Source organism: Lissotriton vulgaris, chromosome 6 (assembly GCF_964263255.1).
Source record: "Lissotriton vulgaris chromosome 6, aLisVul1.2, whole genome shotgun sequence".
Classification (NCBI taxonomy): Eukaryota; Metazoa; Chordata; class Amphibia; order Caudata; family Salamandridae; genus Lissotriton; species Lissotriton vulgaris.
The window spans coordinates 1,615,145,245-1,615,167,525 of NC_141694.1; the positions used below are offsets into that span (position 1 = coordinate 1,615,145,245).

General features: G+C 40.8%; 1 protein-coding gene across 2 annotated transcripts in view; it reads right to left on the minus strand.

The window, feature by feature from the left end:
• PRKCE (protein kinase C epsilon) overlaps positions 1-22,281 on the minus strand; it is a 1,279,555-nt gene that overhangs the window by 497,131 nt on the left and 760,143 nt on the right. For both annotated transcript variants that reach the window (XM_086927786.1, XM_086927785.1), the window contains 2 exons: positions 6,064-6,098; positions 3,290-3,375 (listed from right to left, as the gene is read on the minus strand). In XM_086927786.1, the coding sequence (XP_086783912.1) occupies positions 3,290-3,375; positions 6,064-6,098 (121 nt within the window). The remainder of the gene's footprint in view (positions 1-3,289; positions 3,376-6,063; positions 6,099-22,281) is intronic.

The window sequence follows — 22,281 nt, forward strand, 5'->3', positions numbered from 1 at the left end:
TGGTGGTTGCATGATGGATGGGTGGATGGATGGATGGGTGGATGGATGCATGATGGATGGATGGGTGGATGGATGGCTAAACGTGTGGATGGATGGGTGGGTGGTGGGTGCTAACGGCTAGGGTGCTCGACCTCGGACCTGGGGATCAGGATTCGAGTCTCGGTAACAACGCCAAAATCTCCTGTGATTCTGGGCAAATCACTTAATCTCCCAGTGCCTAAAATGAATGTGTGTCCTCATGTAACGTAACTGGTGATATGTAAAGCGCTCTGATACCCGATTCGGTTCGGGTCTAGTTCGCGCTATATAAAACTCTGCAAAAAAATTAAAAATGATGGATGGGTGGATGGATGCATGATGGATGGTTGGGTGGGTGGATGGGTGGTGGTTGCATGATGGATGGGTGGATGGATGCATGATGGATGGATGGGTGGGTGGATGCATGGTTGGGTGGGTGGATGGATGAATGGGTGGGTGGTGGTTGCAGGATGGATGGGTGGATGGATGCATGATGGGTGGATGGATGCATGGTGGATGGATGGGTGGGTGGGTGGGTGGATGGATGGATGGATGGGTGGGTGGATGGATGAATGGGTGGTGGTTGCAAGATGGATGGGTGGATGGATGGATGGATGGGTGGATGGATGCATGATGGATGGGTGGATGAATGGATGGCTAAAAGTGTGGATATATGGGTGGATGGATGGCTAAACGTGTGGATGGATGGATGGGTGGGTGGTGGGTGCATGATGGATGGGTGGATGGATGCATGATGGATGGTTGGGTGCGTGGATGGATGGGTGGGTGGGTGGGTGGTGGTTGCGTGATGGATGGGTGGATGGATGCATGATGGATGGGTGGATGGCTAAACGTGTGGATGGATGGATGGGTGGGTGGTGGGTGCATGATGGATGGATGGATGCATGATGGATGGTTGGGTGGGTGGGTGGGTGGATGGATGGGTGGATGGGTGGGTGGGTGGTGGTTGCATGATGGATGGATGCATGATGGATGGATGGGTGGGTGGATGGATGGATGGATGGATGAATGTGAAATACACTGTTACCAATTTTCCCATACCCATAAACCACATATTCCCATACCCATAAACCACATATTCCCATACCCTAGTCACAACCAGTTTAAATGCCCCAAACATCCTCCCTTCATACACTGGGGTAAAATCTAAGACTGCAGCTTCTTCCGGTGTACACTATTACACTCCCCCGTTCACCGCCGCACTTAGTGCCCGATGCGCCAAGAAACCACGGCCGCAGTACTCTGCACTAGGGGGTTCACGCCTGACCCAAAGTTCACCAGTCCCAAACTGGAGCCCTCCGGGGTCAAGGAACAGAGGTCATGGGTCTGGGGCATTTTAAACACTGCAGACGGTGCTGCACGCACGCTCCTGCCAATGAACTTAGTTCATTTGCCCATGAAACACCCTGCAGTGGTGATACATTTGTAATAAATAAATAATAATGAATATAGAGCCAAGTGGATTTCCCTGAGATCGGATATCAGTAAGTGAGCGTTTGGTATCAAATCCATGCACCACACACCCAGCAGGAAGTGTGCACGCAGACAAGACATATATCTAGACAGTCAGACAGGGGTCATGACACACCCACACAGGTGCATAAACATATGCACAGTGGTGCACACACACAAGAACAGCACAGCCAGCAATTCCAGCAAACAGGACACAACATATTCCGAGCAGATACAGAGTGGGCTTATGCGAGCAAAACGTATACACTAGACTGTCACAATGTGTCATCACACAGAGCTACCAGGCACTCGAGGACAGGTGGAGCAGACAGGAACCCCCTCGGATTCACACATGTGACGTGCAAATACTCCGGCGTACATGGGGGTCGCCTATAGAAACCCGACGACCCACCGGCACAGTCACAACTGTGGTAATATACACAACAATGTGCCCGAGGACGGGCGTGTGCATGTTTGGAATAGAGCAACCACAAACTGGTGTTCGGCAAGTGAATGTATCCACGTAAGAAGATCTTTTTTCCTAATACTGCATTTTTGTCTCTGTAACCCATCCTTTTTATGTTAATAATATTCTATAAAAACTCTTATTTTAATTTTGAAGTTTTTCACAAAAAAACAACTCTATGCCACTTAGTATTCCACTTCAAAGCGCTTCTTAATCGAAGATTGTGAATAAATGGAGACCTGTATTGAGAAGTGTGAACCGTTTGCACCACATTTGCCCCCGAGGTAACTAGACTGCAAACGACTGGACCTTGATAACTATATTATAATATCGGGAGAAGCGGCCCTCAGAGGTGTGTCCTAGTGGCAACTGCAGACTCAGTGACCAGGGGCTCTGGGTTTAAACGAGGGGTTTCTAAATGTGTCCGAAATGTGTGATCTTGGGCAAAGGACGCTATCACCCTGTTCTCCAGTTCCATCATCTGACGAACGTGCAACTATCCAGATGTAACAGTGGCCGATATACAACAGCAATCTTCCATAACCCACTAATTCCACAGGTGAGAAGTCTATTGGCAGTGTTAAAGAAGTGCTGTCATGTGGCGAGTTCTGGGGGATGTTTCCTGTGGAAGTCCCTCTCGCTATCCAGACTTTCACGGGGCAGGAATGTGGTTATTTTCTTACAGCAGTATTTTTTTTTTAGGCACAGGGAGATCGAGTGATTTGCCCACAATTACTGGATGTTGAGCGTCCCTGCCGACCTGCCTGCCATTAGGCCAGGTCCTTGCGCCTGAACTCTAACTTGTATTGTAGTATTGTATTGTGCACTTGTATAGCGCAAATCTGCCACCCAAAGGGTATCCTGGCGCTTTTAGACTCTACTGGACCATCAGCACAGACACGCTGTTTAAGCTGCACTAACCGCTCACCTCTGCCAGAAGCAAAGCACGCATTGTCATGACGTGTGATTTAAGCGCCTGTGATGTTTCATGCTTGGCAATAGGAATCAACGCATTGCCGTTGTAAATACGTGCGATGTAAAAGATGTCGAAGTGTTGGACATTACGATGTATTCACCGCGGGGTTAAAGCCCGCGATGTCATGGTGCGCGATGTATGATCATACATCCTCATTTCCCACAACACACATTTCTGAAATATTAAATGGCTGGAACAGTACCCGGCCAAAAAGACATATCTGATGTGCAGTTCCAAAAACACACAGTTATAGTACACTGAAATGACAACAATGAAAGAAAGGCAAGTTGTGGGCAGGGGTAAAGCAAGAAACACACTTTTCTAAAGGAAGACTTTAGGGCAGCACAATCATTTACCTCATCTTGAGTTTCCTGTTTCTTTAACCCAGCACACTTGGTTATGATAAGTTCATGACATCTTTTGTGGACGACACAAGTGCAAACTGTAAACACAAAGTTGAAGGTTAGGGCTCTCAGGTAGGCATTTTTTTAAAGAGGAATATATGTTAAGGAGATGTGTTGAACATTGACCGAAGAATCTTACTGTGCCCGTTGCCTACCTGAGAAACATACATTCATTAAATAGGCATCACATATTCAACCTAATTTCAGAAGTCAGTTCAAAGGGAGCACTTTCATTCAATGTAATGTGTACATAGGATTCGGAAGCTGCCAGAAGTGTGTGCAAGTCATTAAAAAGTCATGTGACCAAGGATAACAATAGAGTTACTTTGTTTCTCCATTCATGAGTGGAGACCTTATAATAATTGCACAATTTACTGACCACTCTACATTAGAACTTGAAAGGAAATGTGTTTAGTCAAATACCAGGATATACACTCAAATTAGGCTCTTTGAAAAGCAGCATTTGTCCTGGTGAGTTCCAGAGGCACCAGACAAGTTAATGAACATCATGTTTTCCATGTGTATTTTAAGACATCTGCATCAATTAAGAGGCATCCCAGAAAATTCTCACACCTGGAAATAAATAATGTGTATCGAGATGTCAAGTCGTGGTCTAAAAACTCTAAAGTCAATTTATCTGCCATGTGATCTTCAAACCTCTGCAACTTGGGATCTGACTTCATTCTTGGTTTATTTGGCAATTTTTTATTGGTGATATAAATTCAACCACAGCGTTGCAGAGTCTGTGTCATGATCTCCACCGCAGAAGACTATTGATCTCAACATCTTTATCAAGCATGATGAAGACCAGCAATCACCTCAGTCTAGGATACAAAGATGTGGTTGGCTGACAGAGGATATGCAAAGGATGAATTCATGTGTGAGGCGGGGCTGGTCTATTGAAGTGAATGTGCACATTCAGCTCGGTGGTGAATTTAAGTCTTTCCAAATTGAGCTTTTTTAGCTTGGTCTTTACATAGGAGATTTGGCTACAACTAAACCAAACGGTAAATTAAACCCTAAAGAACCCAAGGGCCAACTCATCGAGGCATTTATGAGTATAGGAAGAAGCACCACAGGACTACTCTTTTACATACTCATATATTTTGTATGAATCAGCCCCGAAATGGCCAACTCGCTATTAGTAAAAGTGGAAACAGTGCACAGTCCTTTCAATATTTACTAATTGTATAAGAATATACCATGAATATTTTAGACCCAATTTATATAAGTTAGGGACAATTTACTCAGGCAAGTAAGAGTACATATAACAATACTACAGGAGTTCTACTATTTCTATTCAAAATTCCTCTCTGAGTAGGTCCCCTAGTATTAAACATGAGACTCTATATTCGGCATTTTTCACATTAACTTTATGGAAAGGTAAAACCTTTGCCAAGTGAAATATGAAGGGAACCCATCGCTTCCCTGCTTTAAAAATGAGAGGTCAGTTGTTATACAGAAGAAAATAAAATCCTTTGCAATTCTTTTAACCTGCTGAAAGACAATTACCCGTGATTTGTATAGTCTTACTCTGGCAAAGTTAAGCGTCTTTGTGTGGTGTTGTTTTTCAGAACAAAGTAGGCTGTTCTTATGCCTTTTCAGTTTCACCTCAATGTTCTTCCAATGCCTAGCTAACTATTCAGGTGGTACCACAAAAACAAAGCTGAAGATTTAGTTTTAAGTACTTTCTCATTCAATCCTAAACTACTCAGTTTTGATTTATTGGAACTTAATTCAATTAGCTCACTCTGAGATGTCAGCATCTTAGGAAATTGTGAGCTTTTCACCCCAACACTTCCTTTACCCATTACATGAGTCTCCAAAGACTCAAAAAGAAGGAATAACTGGTCACTAATGTCCTGTGTGACATTAGAGTTAGAAAACTGTACACCTATGGTTTTAGAAGTTTGTTGTGAGCAGCAAAAGATCTCTAAAAACACACTGAATTTAATTAAAAGGGTTTTGTGCATCAAGGTCATAATGGCTAGAAAGAATGCTTCTTAAAGAGCCTTTGTCAAAGATCGGTTATCTGCCACGATTGCAAGGAATGTTTAGCCTGTTAACTAATTAGCTTCTAAATTCTAGCTCTTGTCCTGACATCCCACTTCGATCAGCTTCGTTATCCTGAGCAAATTAGTTCACCTGTCTCTGCCTCATCTCTTTATCGGTCAACAAGGACACAAAGGGAAAGGCTAACCACCATTTTGAAAAGTTATATTAAAACAATAACTATATATTTGCATTTAATAATAGTACATTTTATAATCTTAACAATTAACATTATTGACTCATGCAAACATGAACCAGACAGGGCTTAGTCGCAGCATGTTCAAATTAGATAATATAAAAACATGGATCAGGCTTGTATATAGTGTCAACAAGATGGGAGATGAACTAATGTGGCAGCATTTTAGCAGTCATGCTTTGTCAACAATATGGGTGTGTTTGTTGGTTGCCCATCCTTAGACAAATGCACACATGTATGGCGTGGTTTGGGGTCCTTTGAGTTCTCATCTTCTAATTGCTTTAAGCATCTTGTAAAAATGCCCCGGTAGATAAAGTTAGCTCTAGGGCATGATGCAGCTCCCTGCGGCAAGGTCTTGTTAGCGATATCCTGACATTACAAGGCCACTCCACGCATCACAGCTCATCAGCATGCAACACAAACAAGACTTCAGACGAATTAGCTTGTCAACAAAACAGCATCAAAGCATACTTCTTACCTTGGCATTGATATCCCTGTTTCCCTATTACTCCCCTGTGAATGAAACAAAGAAACATACATAAGATAACAGGAAAGTTTTAACATTTTCACTGCAATGAGAGAATTGCAAAGATAGTTGAGTTAATGTGAAATTTAATTTCACAAGCAATAGTACACAACACCGCTGAGGTTTGATAAGCTCCATTAGTGGGGTGTCAGGATGAACCAAACTACTACTACTACCCATCCCTCAGTCACAGGAAGAAGGAATCATGAGGAAAACACTGTGGCAGGTCTGGAGGTTTAATTTTCCAAACAATGTCAACAATATGCAGAGGTCGCACAAGCAGGATTTAAAGGATGGTTTATTTCAGTCACACAACCAGAGAGAGTAGCACATAGGACCTGAGGTAATAAGGTGGGCTTGAAAACCAATTACTATTTTTTGCACAACCACTGCCTTTGGAACCTACCTCCATTTTGCAATGGGAGTGGTGCACTTGTCAGTCAACTCAGAAAATACAAATTTGCAGGGAGGCAGAGGAACTCCAGCATATTAATATGAATGAGGCAATAGTAATTTTGTGACTCTGCAAATGAAAAGATGCAGGACTGTGAGGGGCAGCAGACCTACATCCCTTTATTCTAATTCATTGAAGGGACAGGGGGTTTTAGAAAAAACCTAGAAGTAGCAGGAGGGACAGAGACTGGCAGACTTTAAGATGCCCTGACCTTTAGAGCCTCCTTTCAGGGTCGAGCTCAGTGAGAGGTAGGCTAAACATAACCGCTATGGGATTAGAGCATCCAGGGAGCTCAAGGCTGGGAGTCGCTAGGTCCCTGCTGAAACCCTTAGGCAAAGTTCTAAAGGGACACCCAAGAATGCTGAGAAGGGAGGCATCGTTGCACCACTGCAGTGGAGAGGGAAAGCAGATGAGTAGAAAGGTCGAGGGGATGCCTGAGAAAGGGCGTGTGAATCTCCCGTCTTGGTGTGATGACTGGCATCGGAGAACACTGGGAGAAAATTGCAGAGGTATTGTCCTCGGTACGGCATAATCCCAAAAAAGAACAACGGGGTAGTTAAAAATAAAAATGATCTTTTGCACCCAGAAATACAGATTGTTTCTGGAGACTCAAAAGTTACTCTCACTCAAAGAAAAAAATAGTAGCATTAAAGGTATTTCCATGAAACAACCGAACACATTGTTACACTGAATCCCTCCTCATTTGAGGGTACTATGAAAGAGATAAGGAAATATTAAATTTGCCTAGAACAAAACTAGTAAGATAGTGAATTAGAATACAGATGTAATCCAGATGTACCATAAGTTTGAGGGATGTGCATTTGACTACAATTTGAACCTGGACTTTAAAATGCTATTTCTGGAAAATGATGCCAGATCTAACAAGATTCAAAACCCGACATTTCTAAACAATAAAGAGGCATTGATCTGAAGCTGGTAGCCCAGCAGTTTATCTGGGATGTTCTCTCTAGCGAGAAGAGTGTGGGTTCTGTGTTCATGTTAAGGGTTTCAGTTTGCCACCCTGGGGTCTGAATGGCCAAAAAATAAGGAATTGACATGGTATTCATGAGTTTGCAGACTCTGAACAATATGAATGTGTCACAAGGACAAGGCAAGAAAATATAGTGGTGCACTGTAACAAAATCCATGCATTTCTAGAGGTAAGCCTTGCCCACAGACCATTAAAAAACCAGAAATATAAACCAATGCAAAAATGCACAATTCCCATGTTCACCCATCATACAATTCATCATGAAAATTAGTAAAAATAATACAAATAGTTAGACAAATTAAATGCTAATTAAGTTTTGGCCTTTGAGATAATACACAATTTCCCAAATCATACATCATAAATAATATGATACGTGATTTCAAAATGTATCCAATTACATATACACATTCAATAGTTCAAGAGATTAACCCTCAAAACTTTGCCATAAGTAACATTTGCAATAGTTATCACAGTATTAAGAGATCTCATTGAAAACAAAGTGACTTGTGCATCACTTTTAGTTCTGACATCATATTTCTTAAACAACGGATGGCGAATTACTGTACTGTCATTCAGAAAAATAGACGACAATCTAAGAGGAGGTGGAGTAGGTGATGTTTCACTTTATGGTCACAAATGCAGCAGCCATTATTTTCGAAGATTCACCCTTTAAGACAAAAAATCTCCAGACTGGATTGATCCCAATATGAAGATGGAAAATCACATTTCAAACTAATTTCTTAGGACACTGAGATAGATAAGGAAAAGACTTTGCATCTCCCAAACTACCAGTAGAATGACCCACAGACTTTTTTGTCATTAGAGTCTTTCTCCGTTTTGAGAACTTTCCCTCCCTAATATTGTCACACCGAAGGCTCTTTAACTTCGACAAGGGCAACAAAACTTGGTACTTACAAATATCAACTTATCATTCAGAATTGGCAGCAAAATTAGAGAGAGGGTATGAAAATTCATCTGGCCGAAACACAATGTCACTAATTGTTCTTACAGAAAAGGTGTTGTCAAAAGAGATACCAATGTGCAGTATCGCGCTAATATCACACATGAATACGTTCCCAACTTTAATCATTTTGTCTGAACCATAGAATTTAAGGGGAAACACAAAAGATTGTTTCAGCACAAACTCTCTAAGAGCTCCAAATTGACTCGCTGTCCCAAAGAAATCAATTTGGCCCATAAATGGCTTGAGGTATTCATTTATTTTGGATTGCTTTCTTTAAGGTTCAACCGAATAACCTCCAAAATGAGTGTCAAATCTTTTGAGATCATTAACAGTAGAGAGTAACAAACTTCTTAATGCCGCTGTATGACTGTCCCATTTAAGGTTACTTGAAAAAGAAAGCCATAAGTATTTATAAACCCTGACCCGCACTACAGATACATTATTATGAAACCACTTGCATTTCTTTGACCGCTTTCAAGAACATCAGAGTCTCGGTCTTTTCCATGTTAACAGTAATTCCATTAGATTCAACACAGGAAGTAAGAGCAAGGAGTTTTTATTGCAAGAAACTAGAGAATATTCGATTAGGAATAGATTGTCTGCGTACATAAGACATAGAATGTGAACATCCACTATTTTTGGAGAGACAAAATGTGTATTTGAAAAAACTAAAGGTGAATTGGAAATAAAAAAGGTAGATCGTTGGAGCACTGACACTCACTCCTCCCTTAGTCCGTTCTCAACTGGGATTTTTTCTGACCGTATTCTGAACCCATTGAGATCCACCTAAGCCTAGTTTTTACACTGTAATTTTTGTTTCACAAAAAGCAAATCCTGCAGTAGGTTAGATTTTTTCTAACTTATTCCACAAGACTTTTAGTCAACCAGGTCAAAAGTGGCACAAACATCTTTGAAACAGCAACATAGCTTGCCAACCATTGCAATCGCTCTCTTTGCCACTGTCCAGAGGACCATACCATAGTCCACATGGAATATTTTTACCTGAACAAACCCTGTTTTCTTGGGATAATACCTGTACCAAACGCCCAGTTCTCAAGATGTTCTAACAATGTTTGGGCATAAATATTAGACATTGTATCAGGCAGGGAAAGTCTTCTATAATTAGTAGATTTCCAGTGATTACCTGTTTTATGTATCTGCTAAATTTTGGCACCCGCTCGGAATTATTACTGTAGTGGGACCCATTTAAAAAATCGGTTGAGTGTTAACACATCAGAGGGGATTAGCCTTTATTAATACTGTTGGGAGATTATCTGGGCCCACTGCCCAAGAAGATTTCAAAGTATCAATTATTTCCACAATAATCTCAACATCTTCTTGTTCTTCCTATAGAGCCATTACATTCTCACTCATCTGGTATTCATATTTACACCTGGATGGCACTGTTAGGGACGGGGCTCTAGCATAATGCCATAATGAAGTCAACCCATTTAGTTTTGCTTATCTGAGCCTCCAAATTACTGGGAGAAATTCTGACTTCAGAATTAGGCAATCACCAAAAGGCCTTATGGAAACACTAAGCAATGGCTTCCTGCATTTTATATCAATTAAGTTGACTGAGGCTCTCTTTTTCTGTACAAACTGTGCAATATTAATTTTTTCAAAGGTCTAAAGTCACATCTATCATCATCATTCCCACAACAACTCACTTTATGATGCAACTTGCTTAGGGCACTTTTCTAGCTTTTGGCACTCTTGGTCAAACTATACCTAAAGCAGATAGCTTGTATAGATACCAAGAGCATAATGAGAACTGAAGTTTGCTTTCAAGCAAATCAAAACTTTTTACCAGCTGGGTATTTTGCTCAAAATAACGAATACCAAAAACATGTACCATGGACGCATCCATTTTTATTCTAAATAATTCTTTAAGGTTCTCTTCTACAATCGAGAACCTAATTCTATGGCTAGCCACCAAATTAAATTCACAAGTGGGTTCTATCCTGTTGGCACCTAATGAGTTATCTCCATGGTTAAATAATCATTTATCCCCAAATTGAACACCTTAAAATCAACCATTTCTTTGAACTGTTACAATAGGACCAAAGAGTAATCAATAAGGAATTTGTCAATTTCCATATATAAATTCCAGTGCAGTAGGATTGTCATTCAAGAAACAACCATTAAAGTTGATAAAATTATGCTGCAATAAAGTTGTCGACACCAGTCTAGTTCTGACAGAGCTATTTCTTACAAGGAAATAACACTTTGTATTTCTAAACAAGGCATTTCATCTCTCAAAACGTCATAGAAATCGTAAGTAAACATTGTACGTTGAAATCGCCAGCCCAAATAAATAGTCTTAAAATAAGAACACAAATTGTTCAAATCAGAATCTAATTTCTGCAATTTGTCTTCAAACATTGGCACTTTAGGTGGTTATAACATTTAGACAAAGTAAAAAAAGGTACCTGTGGCATTATACATTAAAATTGAACAAGCTAAGAGCAACCAGTTTTAGATGGTTTTTAGCGTCAAAATCATTTTCCCACAGAAAACCGAACGTAACGTCAATTGACCTACTGAAGGGCAACCTAATTTTACTAGATTAGCGCTTTTAGTACAAACAGTAAAGCTCTCCATTGAAGGACTCTCGAGCAGCCATGATTATTTCCCCAAGATATCCTTATACAAATTCAAATTAAAGAGTCTTATATCCATTAATTTTTCAAATTGAAATGTACAACCAGCCCTGGGCCGTCAACCGACAGACTTAACGGACTAAATGATCTCCAGGGCCTCAATCAATTGGACTCTACTCAACACAATGGACTCCGCTCAGCACAAACGGAGCAACAAGGCTCCAGCACAGACCAGACTTGACTCCAAAACTCTCTCCATCTTGAACTTCACAGTAGACTATTTATTAAGGAAAGAAAAGCAAATCACCCGAAAACCCGCACCAGGCCACCACAATCCAGGAGATCAGAGCCTCAACACACCTCCACTAGATGAGACCTGGGGATGACGTTCTCCTCCGCCTCATGTCACCATCTTCTTTCACTCCCAAAGAAAGAAGGGGCAAACAACTGTGAGTATAGAGACCAGCTGATAAGATCTCCCACAAGCTGGGCTCCCCCTATTAAAATACCCCACGCAAGGGTATACAAAAGGGAGAGAAGAAAAATAAATAAAGATGGAAGTACTAAAGTACTAAATCCTGCACCCCCGCCTTTCAACAAACATACCCTCAACCAAACTGAGGACGCAGTCAAGGCCCTCCCAAGAGGGCAGAGGCACATGATGACTTCTGTGGGCCCTGTATATCTAAAAGTCTTGGGCAATGTGGCAGTTACTCAGTTGCTGTCAGCTGTGACGGCAGAGTGCAAAAAAAAACTGGGCCTTCCGCCCACCTCTGCTGCTGTCATTCTTTTGTCTCATAAATCGCACCAATGACCAACAATCCTTTGGAGACTGTGAAAGCCACTAGAGAAACAGAGAAGACAAGAATGCAGGTGCACCCCCAACCTGTGCACTGTCATGTCATAATGTATCTTCCATCACCAGCCGCTAGTTATGTTGTGAGGTGTTTCTCCTGGTCAGGATGTTTTCTTCTCCTTAGGGGCCAAAAGGGAGAATATTCATTGTGAATCCTACAGGCAAATTACAGTGCTATATGTGATAATGGTGTTTTCTTATTGTTATCTCTCCAGGCAGTGGCATAATGAAACTTGAGGGGGCACCTCTGCTAAGTAAATGGAGCCCCCCACTCACGGACACTGTAAGGTGTTCTTCGGCTAGGGGCCCGCTGCCCATGCACAGTGCCCCTGTGGAGCTCGGGCCCCTCTGCACCAAGGGGTATGTGGGGGGGGGGGGGCTAATGTTATTCCACTGTCCCCAGCTCCCAACATTTCACCAATTATTCAAATTGTGATTAGACATGATTGTTCTTAATATTGATGTGATTGTTGTGACAGTTGCTGTTTTCTCAATAAAAAACGAAAACTTAAAATCAGGCATTCAAAGAATGACCTGGGCCACTGTTTGCTTCCACCAACGCCATTCACAAACATTTACAAGGTAGACACTTTCTCAAGTGGACAGCTTCCACTTTGTAAATTGAATAGCATCCCCTTTAGGGAGACCGTATCAGATCAATGGCTTGAGATCATAAACGTGGTTGCAAACACTGATACATTCTAGCACAATTTATTAGGTGAAGGGCAATATCCCTTTCATGCCCCTTCCTCCTATTAAATCGGTTGTGAAAGGAATTTTGGCAGTCAGAAACTCACAGTGTGTCTGTTGCACATTGTGACTTGTAATGTTAAGATTGCAAAGGCTGTAATTTTGTGAATTACACACATTACAACCTAAACAAATCTTTATCCATCAAGCGAACACTTACTTCATTAGAGGTAAAAGAAACGAAAAGCTAAATATTTCTTCCAAGCATATACTCTAAGATCAAACTTTAGGCATTTTTATATTCTAATGAAAGGAATAACCAAATAGCAGACCTCTAGAAGGAGAAGTTTTTGAAAGACCATTACTTTATTTCTATATATGTTCTGATGATGGATGAGAAGCAGGACATTTCAGTGAAGGACGTGCACAGCAGGGGATTGGCCACCCGAGGAGGTTGGGTACGGCACTAAGATCTTACTTTATGTATAAAAAAAACTAACATTCACAAAAAAATACAAAGGTAACAGTGATGTTATATTTAGGTATGTGATAAGCTGTTACTTTACATTACAAAAAAGCAAATTCATTGAAATAACAAAGGTTAAATTGATGTAATAGTTAGGTATTGTAATAATATCTAACTGTCCATTTAAATAAAACTAAAAATTCATTGAAAATAAAAAGGTTAAGTTTACGCTATAGTTAAGTGAAGATATGAAAGAATGAATGAATGAATTGATTTGTAAAGGGCAAAACAGCTGCTCCAAGAAGGAGCATCCCGGCTCTAGGTAAAAAGTAAGATGCAGTGGAAGAGTAGACATAAGAGGGGCCTACCATCATTGATTCTCTCTAAAGAGGTGGGTCTTTAAAAGGCTTTTACATGAATTCTCTCTAGTAGCACCTCAAATATGATCCAGTCAGAGGTTCCAGAGCATTGGGGCCAAGTAGGAGAAGGGGCACCCACCTGCTATAGTCTTATTTATCTTCGGAATGCAAAGTAGGTTGTGATTGGCTGAACGTAAGGCTCTGCCAGGGAGATTTCTTTTGATTTTATTGTAGATATACACAGGGCCTTTCATGTTCAGTGGCCCGGAATGTTAACGTTAAGGCTTTGAATTCTAATCTTTGCTTGATGGGGAGCCAGTAGAGGCTTTTTTAGCCATTCTGAATGGATATTCAGCACAAGTCTGGCTGTCATATTCTGGACTGGTTGAAGTCAGTTTAGTAGTGCTTGAGGAGGATCCAGGAACAACACATTGGCGTATTCAATTCTCAATGTCATTAATGCATGAACAATGAACTTCTAGTGAGCTCTTGCAAGAATTTGAGGGTCTTCCTTAAGGTTTTCAGAAAGGAAAAACCAACTCTTGGAGTAGCATTAACAAAAGGCTTGAAAGCGAGGGCATTGTCAAGATGGACCCCCACATGTTTTTTGCAGTAGTGGATGGAGCAAGGAGGAGCTCCCTTTCAGAAGGCCACAGATGGTTCAGATCTGATATGGAAGGGGATCCGAAAATCTGAATTTCTAATTTATTGGAATTTAGGCAGAGACAGCTTTCATGCATCCAGGCCGCGTCTGCCGATAGGCAGCCCTAAAAGTTGGCTGAGACCAAGGCATCAAGGTGTTTAAAGGCAAACATTAACTCGGCATCATCGGCGTAGGACAATCCTACTCTAGAACAATAGCATCATCAGGAACCAGATAGATGTTAAAAAAGCACTGGTTTAGGGCCGAGCCCTGTGGAACACCACATATTACCTAATAAAAGCCTGATGTAAAAGGAGGGAACAGACTGCTTGCTTCTGGTTGGAGAGGAAGGATTTGATCAATTTCCACGCTGTGCCAGCAATTCCTGCTTTTTTCAGTCTTTGCAGGAGTATGAAATGTGACACCATGTTGAAGGCCACTAAAAAGTCTAACAAAATTACAATGGCATTGTTACCCAAGTCAAGGTGGGATTTGATCAACTCAGTTGCCTCTAGGAGTGCTGTATATGTGCTAAATTTGGATCTGAACCCGCATTGTGAAGGATGTTGCACACTATTCGCCTTAATAAATGTTGTAATCTGGTGATTAACTGCAGATTTTATCATCTTCCCATAAAGAGGAAGAAGCGAGACTGGTCTGTAGCTAGCAGGACAAGAGGGATCCATATTGCTTTTTTTAAGAGTGGAAGGAAAAGTGTCTCCTTCCAACAAGTAGGCCCTGAGCCAGATTCAAGGGAGAGGTTGAGGAAAGCATTAATCCGTGAATTCAATGAATGAGACACAATTTGGCGAATATGAGGTCAGTCTCTCTAAGTCCTCTAAGGAGAGTTTTTCAAAAGAGGACATTGGGTTTTATTAAAGCATTCACAATTTAAAAAATTGTGTAAGGTGCATGTTCTGCTTTATTGATTTGTTTGGTGAATAGTGAAGCTTCGGCTTTAAAAAAAATATTTTTACTAAATTGTATGAAGTGCATTTATATACCTAAATTTGTCTTCCGGAAATTAGTTGCATTGCCATTTCCTCTCAAGGTCTTTTCAGCTTTAAGGGAGGCTGAAGACCTGGGCACTGAAGAAGAGATCATTGCGTTTTTGCTCATTCTAAGAGGTACTAACTTATCAATAGGCTTGAAATTCGAGTTGAAGAACAATACTGTGAACTAACTATCAGTGTGATGGTTAACCTACATGTGAGAGAATACTGTGTTTAAGATGGCATCGCAAATAGAATTCCTTGGACAATAGAACAATGGCTTCAGTGGTTTAGGGGCCTGGGAAGTGGGTAGCATAGACTAAAGGGGACTAGAAAGTGATCATTGCAAGCTAGAGGGACCACAGAGCCAACCTCAAGAGATGGGATATTGAAGCAGAAGGATTTGCCCCCACTCTTGTGAGTGGGACCTTTGACTTTCTGGACGATCTTAAGGTCAGACAAGGCTTCCGTAAGTTGTTCTACAGTTTTACATTTATTGTCATCAACGTGTAGGTTTCAGTCACCCAAAAGCAAGACAAAGAAGCATGACTGCCGTGGATAGAAGATAAGCAAACGGTGTGTCCTTGTGAGGGGGACGATAAATGAAGACACCCGAGAACAAGAATGTGTCTGAGATGTTGATAGTGGGAAAGAGCCTCTGCACCTTGTACTAAGTCCAGGGGATGACTAACGCAGAGGAACTTAGACCGATGAATAATGGCTATTCTTCCTCCCTTTTTATCTGCTCTGTCTAAATTAGAGATAGAGTATTCATTAGAAATAGCCAAAATTTCAATCAAAATGTCAAGTTTTAATCTCAAAGAAACACTGAAATTCACCAGCAATAGTTTATTGACCCCCCCGCCGTGTCCTTCTTATGACCTCACATATCACACCACTAATCACAAATTCCAATTGGCGATTACATTCATTTTCCAGCCTTGAGAAAGCAAGTTCGTCCTGCAAAACACATCAGTTGTAGTATTTGTTAAAAGAAAATAATGAATAATTGGTCAATGTGAATTATAAAGACAATGAACTTTCGATTAATGTAATGTAAGAAGAGAATGACAGCTGATGTTAAGCTCTAGTAGACTCTTGGACTTTCTGCATTGATGTGCAGACCATTTGTATGTGTATTCTCTTGTTCTGAGTTGACCCTAATGTATTTGTTTGTGTGTGAAGGTTAGTGAGGTAAAAAGTTACACCAGGGGTTTACAGTGTTTTTGTGGTGCACATTTTAGCACCAAGCACTAAGTCTAACTATGCATCAACTCCATTTACTCACAGTAATTAACTGTTGACCAAAGAGAAGTCAGCAACTATTTAGCATTCTTCATCTGGGGTTTTGCCACATGGGAGAGAATGAGTTGCACCCTTATGTGAGATCAAGTACAGAGTTTCAGTAGGGAACCTACTGGTGAATATACCAGAGCAATCACGAACCAATGTCAGCGGTCCACTTGTTGCTTCATGATGACTTCTAAGAACCACAACCTGGCCATGCAAGATATCTTTGTATCCTTGTTATATGCACGCTTTGGATACCAGTTTGGTGGTGCTGTAGTCCAGTAAGTGGGAGAAGCAAGTATTCTCATCATTATCCCCAGCACTTGAGTGCAGTATACTTTACATTATGGACCGAGTAATCTCCCATGCACTTCAGGAGAAACTTGGCAGATCCCTTGAGGCTTAAATAGATTATGTATCATATCACCAATCTGCAACACCACTCGCGAAGATGCAACATGGATATATCTGATTAACAGTATAACGTGTAGGGCATGCAATACAGAGCTGAACCTAAAACAAACCCCTTCTTTGCTACTTCATATAACATTTAAAGTCAATTTGGGGAACATAATACGTCTTGGTCTTCAATGTCCGCAAGTCAACCAGAACCATCAGGGGACAGCTTCGAGTCTGTAGTGTTGATAATGATTCTACGGTTAGTTTAATTTTCTTGACTCTATGGCCAGTGTGGAAATTCCTATGGAAGGACATTTAGAATTTCAGTTGATTGCAATTCCTTACAAGTGACAAATACTAACATTAAATTTCATTAACTAACTTTCAACACAAGCGTTGATTTTGCAAAGGCTTCATCATATTAAATCCCATTTGGGTTCTTTTCATAAATAATGTATGTTTAGTGTTGTGACTATCTGTCTCCTTCCAAGCAGATGATTAAAAATAAACAGAGAAATCAACTTTGCTCCCTTAAGAAAGAGCGGGAAGCATACTTTCAATATGTGAACGTTTATGAGCATTCGTATGTTATAGAGTCATCAGGTCTCAATGAAAGATAATGATATCCTCTGCTTTCCTGCTCTGTGAAGGAGGGTTCGCTCTAAATGGTGATTGTAGGTTTCTGCTGTGCTGTTATATTATTTTTTCTTGCCACGGGGACATGCATAGCATCATGACACCACTTAAGTGTCATACAAAGCAATAAAAGAAACAAGCACTGGCAAAGCTGGGAGTTTAGCCTTTGAGACCTATTGGCTCTGACAATGACTTTTGCATATATTCCAAAGAACAACCATACACACAATGTGGCCAGTCACACCCACCAATAGGGCATGAAGCCAGCCCCAAAAGTGGACGTAGAGACACTGTACTGCAGTGCTCCTACAGGGCAACACTGCCCTTCATTCTCACAACCCACGAAAAGGGTTCATATGTGCACTCCAGTGTTATAGCAATGATGAACTCGGTCCTTGTAGAATCAAGTAAAATGGCCCTGGATAGTAAAAGCCTCATAAACGAGGTGGAGTGGAACCCTCATAAAAAGGCTCCTGTGCCCCTGCACTTGCTGCATCAACGATAGCGATAGCCCATATACTCTCATTCACACATCCCAAGCACAAGTCTCCGATTCGATTTTAAAAGAAAACAAAATTGCAATGTCTTACATCTTCTCCTGATTCGATAAACCAGTATTTCGTGCAAAATGCACAATTGCTCCTGATAGAGCAGAAAATGTAGAGACTATTAACCTCACACGGATGCTAAATTATATCTTGACAATAACGTAGAGAATACTTAAAACAAAACCGCAGGAAAAATTTGTATTTCTTAAACGTGTAACAAAAGCTTATTTGTTATTTTGTTATTTGTTATTGCGGGTTTATATAGCGCCAAGTCACCTGCAGGTCTCAGGGCGCTTATACCACATGTCATAACAACCAAGGGACTGAGAAGGGTAGAGGAAAGGACAGGAATTACGCTGGGTTGTATGCTGTTCTGAAAAGGTTGGTTTTCAGGGCTTTCCTGAAGCAGAGCAGATTACCCTCCTTACGGAGTGCCTCGGGCAGGGCGTTCCATAGGTTCGGTAGTACGACCGAGAAAGATCTCCCTCCCATTGTAGCCAGTTTGAAATGTGGGCAAACAAGGAGTTGGGCGTCTGAAGACCTGAGGTTTCTTTCCGGTCTATATATCTCAATCCGTTCCTTAATGTAGGCCGGGGCCTGCCCATAGATGGCTTTATGGGCTATACAGAGGCTTTTAAAGGTGGACCTCTGCCCGATTGGCAGCCAGTGTAGACTCTTTAGTAATGGGGAGGCATGCGCTCTCCTCAGGAGATTAAAAATGAGCCTGGCGGCATCATTTAGGACTACTTGAAGTCTGTTAATTAGCGTCTTTGGCAGGCCTAAGTAGAGCGCATTTCCATTAGTCTGCAGAAAGCTCCCGTTTTCATTGTGCTTGCATGACTAGGCCTCATTTTTTTCTTTTTCTCCTTTCTCTTTCCCTTTAATAAAATAATGCCTTGCAGAACTGCTGATTTATTCCAATATTTAGCTGTAATACTTGTCATTATCAGGAAATGTGCTATTTCAAGAAAATGCATTTCTTTCTTTCCTCACACATATGATTTCATTGTATTAGATCAAGTCACCTGCTATGTGTTATAATAAATAAAATATTTAGTAGAATTAAGGATAGTTGAAGAAAATGTTTCTCATGATCTAACCAGGATATGCTAGATATTAATGTTTCATTACACAGAGCAGTCCATTGTTACACAATGGGAAACTGAACAAGATTACAGAGTAGATTTGCAAAGGTTCTCAAGCAAACGTTCCTAAATGTATCTTTTCGTAATACACTGTAGCAGCGTTCAAATAACATCATGTCAACAGGAACGTTTACCGTGGGATCCGAGTAGGCCTGGGCGAAGCACTACGCTACGCTCGCGGAGTTTGCGAAGTTTGCGCAACTTCGCACTGCGCGAGCTGCACGTAGCACAGTGCGAACACGCGTAGTGCAGCGTAGCGTAGTGCAGCGCTCATTTTTTGCTTGTTCGGGGATTCTGAACGTCATGTTCGCGACCGCGAGCAAGCAAAATTACATCCCGGCGAGATTCTCAACGCAAGGGGGTAAGGTTTCTCATTGTGAGTGGTTGCGCATGCTCGCGACCGCTCTCAATGAGAAACTACAAGTTCGCGTTGAGAAAGCTGCAGCTCGAGTAATAATCTACTCGAGCAGCAGAAAACTACAGCTCGCACTGTGCAAGATGCCGTTTTCAATGATTGCACAGTGCCGGATGCTTGTCCGCACTGTGCAATCATTGAAAACACATCTTGCACAGTGTGAACATGCTACTACGCAGCTCGCGTAGTGCTACGTGAAGTTCGCGTAGTGCGAAGTGCACTTCGCGTAGCTTCGTGTAGCGCTACTTCGCGAACTACGCCCACCCTTAGATCCGAGAGGAGACGGACCATCGAAAGATCCTTCTTCATTGACTCGAAATGACTTAAGCACCTGTTTTTGCAACATATGTTTGTGCTTTCTGTAAAATATGTGTTCCTATTTAGAGAGTTACAGCATTTGCCATGCCCCTTAGCACTTTGTTATGCTAGCCAGAATTGCTGTAAGCAACAGTTAATGGTGATTTTTTTGTTTTCCTTACCTTTCATGAGGAGACTTCCTTTCTTTATTTCCAAAGATTGACGGCTGCTACTGCAACTGTAGAGGAACTCGGCTGAGTACAGAACTGCTCTTAATCAGGAGTTTGCTCTCTTGCGACTATTAGCCTGATGCTCTGAATCCTTGCTCTTTTCCACGTGGAACTCTTTATGGGTTCCATGTTAGGTTAGGTCCTTTAAATTAAGACAGGGACTCTTTACATTATGGATCACGCTGTTATTATTTATGCTGCCTCTAACCAAATTTTTCTCAATATTTCTATTTATCTGAATAAAATACACAATTATTGCTTATTTCAATGAGAAAATAACCGTTTAAAACTTTACCAAACCTCTCATCATTGACTGAACTCCAAAACTGCAGTACATTGTTGAATTTTCATTTGTGCTCCATTATGATGACCGAGAGACTAAGTTGAGTTGGAGATCTCTGTCGTAAGTTAAAGGGTTAAACTGTTTATAAATTTTAGGGCTATCACTCCCTTGTGTATGCTCCTGTTGCCGACAGTCCATCGGTACGACTGTGGCCAGTGCCTAGGCATCTAAATTAAGATTAAGCACTGGCAAAGTCAATTGGTCACAAGCACAGCTAATAAGCTTTGCCCTTCAGGCCTAATGGCGCAGCAGTGCTTGTTGTTCATGCTTTTGTTCATGCTGTACAGCATTTTCAAAAATGCAGATGATTTACAGAATGAACAAAAAAATCCCAATTATGTCATTTAGCAGGGGCATGTGCATGCCTCATGGTGTATGCATGTGAGGTAGGTACCATTATTTTTCATTTAGCAATCCGAGATTAATTGGTGCATTAAAATATATATACAAATTAAGTAGCATGAAACTACTTTTATGTATGAAGCAGAGGGCCGGCATCAATATGCTGCCTGGCAATCCCCCCAAAATAAATGTCAAATTAAATAAATAGGATTGTGTGGCATAGGGGTCAACATAGGAGCAGGTGGGGAGCAACAGGGAGTGGGCAGGGGGAGGGTTTGAGGAATGCAAGATGGTGGATGGGGAGAAGCAACACAAGGGATAAAAAAAATGGAAAAAAGGAGCAAAGTGTAACATATGGTAAAAACACATGGATGAGAGGAAGTGAAAAGTGTTGGGGGAGAAGTGCATGGGAAAGAGAAAGCAACGTGGAGGGTGGGGGAAGAAAAGCTCAAGAGGGAAACAGCTGGAAAACACTTGCACTCTCATGGAGTGCTTAAATAAAAATAAACTATTAGTAGTTCCCTAAAATCAAGCTGAGAAAGCACAAAAGCCACCCAATCAAAGAGATAGTAAATAGGGTATGTTCCAGTGGAAGGATGAACACAAGATGGACAGGCAGAAACAAGGAAACCATCCAATAGGAATTAAGCAAATAGGAATGACAAAGCCATCCAATAGGTCAGTATGGGCAGGGATTACTGGGTCACAACCATGGAAGTTAAGTATTTTTGCGATTGGTGTGTCCTAGTCTTTCCTACTAGGGCACTGCGAATTTGGTCTAGAACAACCCATTCTGAACTTGACTCTCAGGATTGTCAAGGGGAGCAGTCCCAGGCTTCTCAGTGAGGTGTTGTGGGGGGAGGGGGACAGGATCTCAGAGCTCAGTGGTCTATTCACAAAGGTACGTTTACACACAAGCAAAACTAAACATGCAAATTTACTCTTACACTTTGTTGTAAATTTACCACTGTTGGTTTTTCACCAGTTAGAAGTGTAAATTCACTACAACGCGTAAACTTGCATGTCTCAGGTGGAGTTAAATTTAATTTATGAGTCTAAAGTTTCTACTAGTAACTTTTCACATGCACCCAGAGGTCTCTGCCACTGGGACATAAGGATATTTCAGAAAGTTTATTAAACAGTAAACATATTTTTATGTTAAGTAGTAACGTAAATTCACTTTCTCTCATTTAAATGTAGAAAAAATAAAAGAAAATGCAACAGCCCTATTAACTTAATATTGAATAAAGTATTTTAGGTATTTCTGTTATATTTCTTTAACGATTTGTTCAAAAACTCTACCTAAAATAAATGTTTATATTTTTGTATTTGCATTTGTAATACTTATGTATAGAATTATTTAAATTAAAGTATTTTAATAATTAAACATACATTAATATTTACATTTAAAAAAGGTTATAAGAGTATTACAATATTTTGTAATGGAATAATAATTATGTTTATTTCTATATTCTTTTTACCATTAAATTATCTGCATATGTTTTTT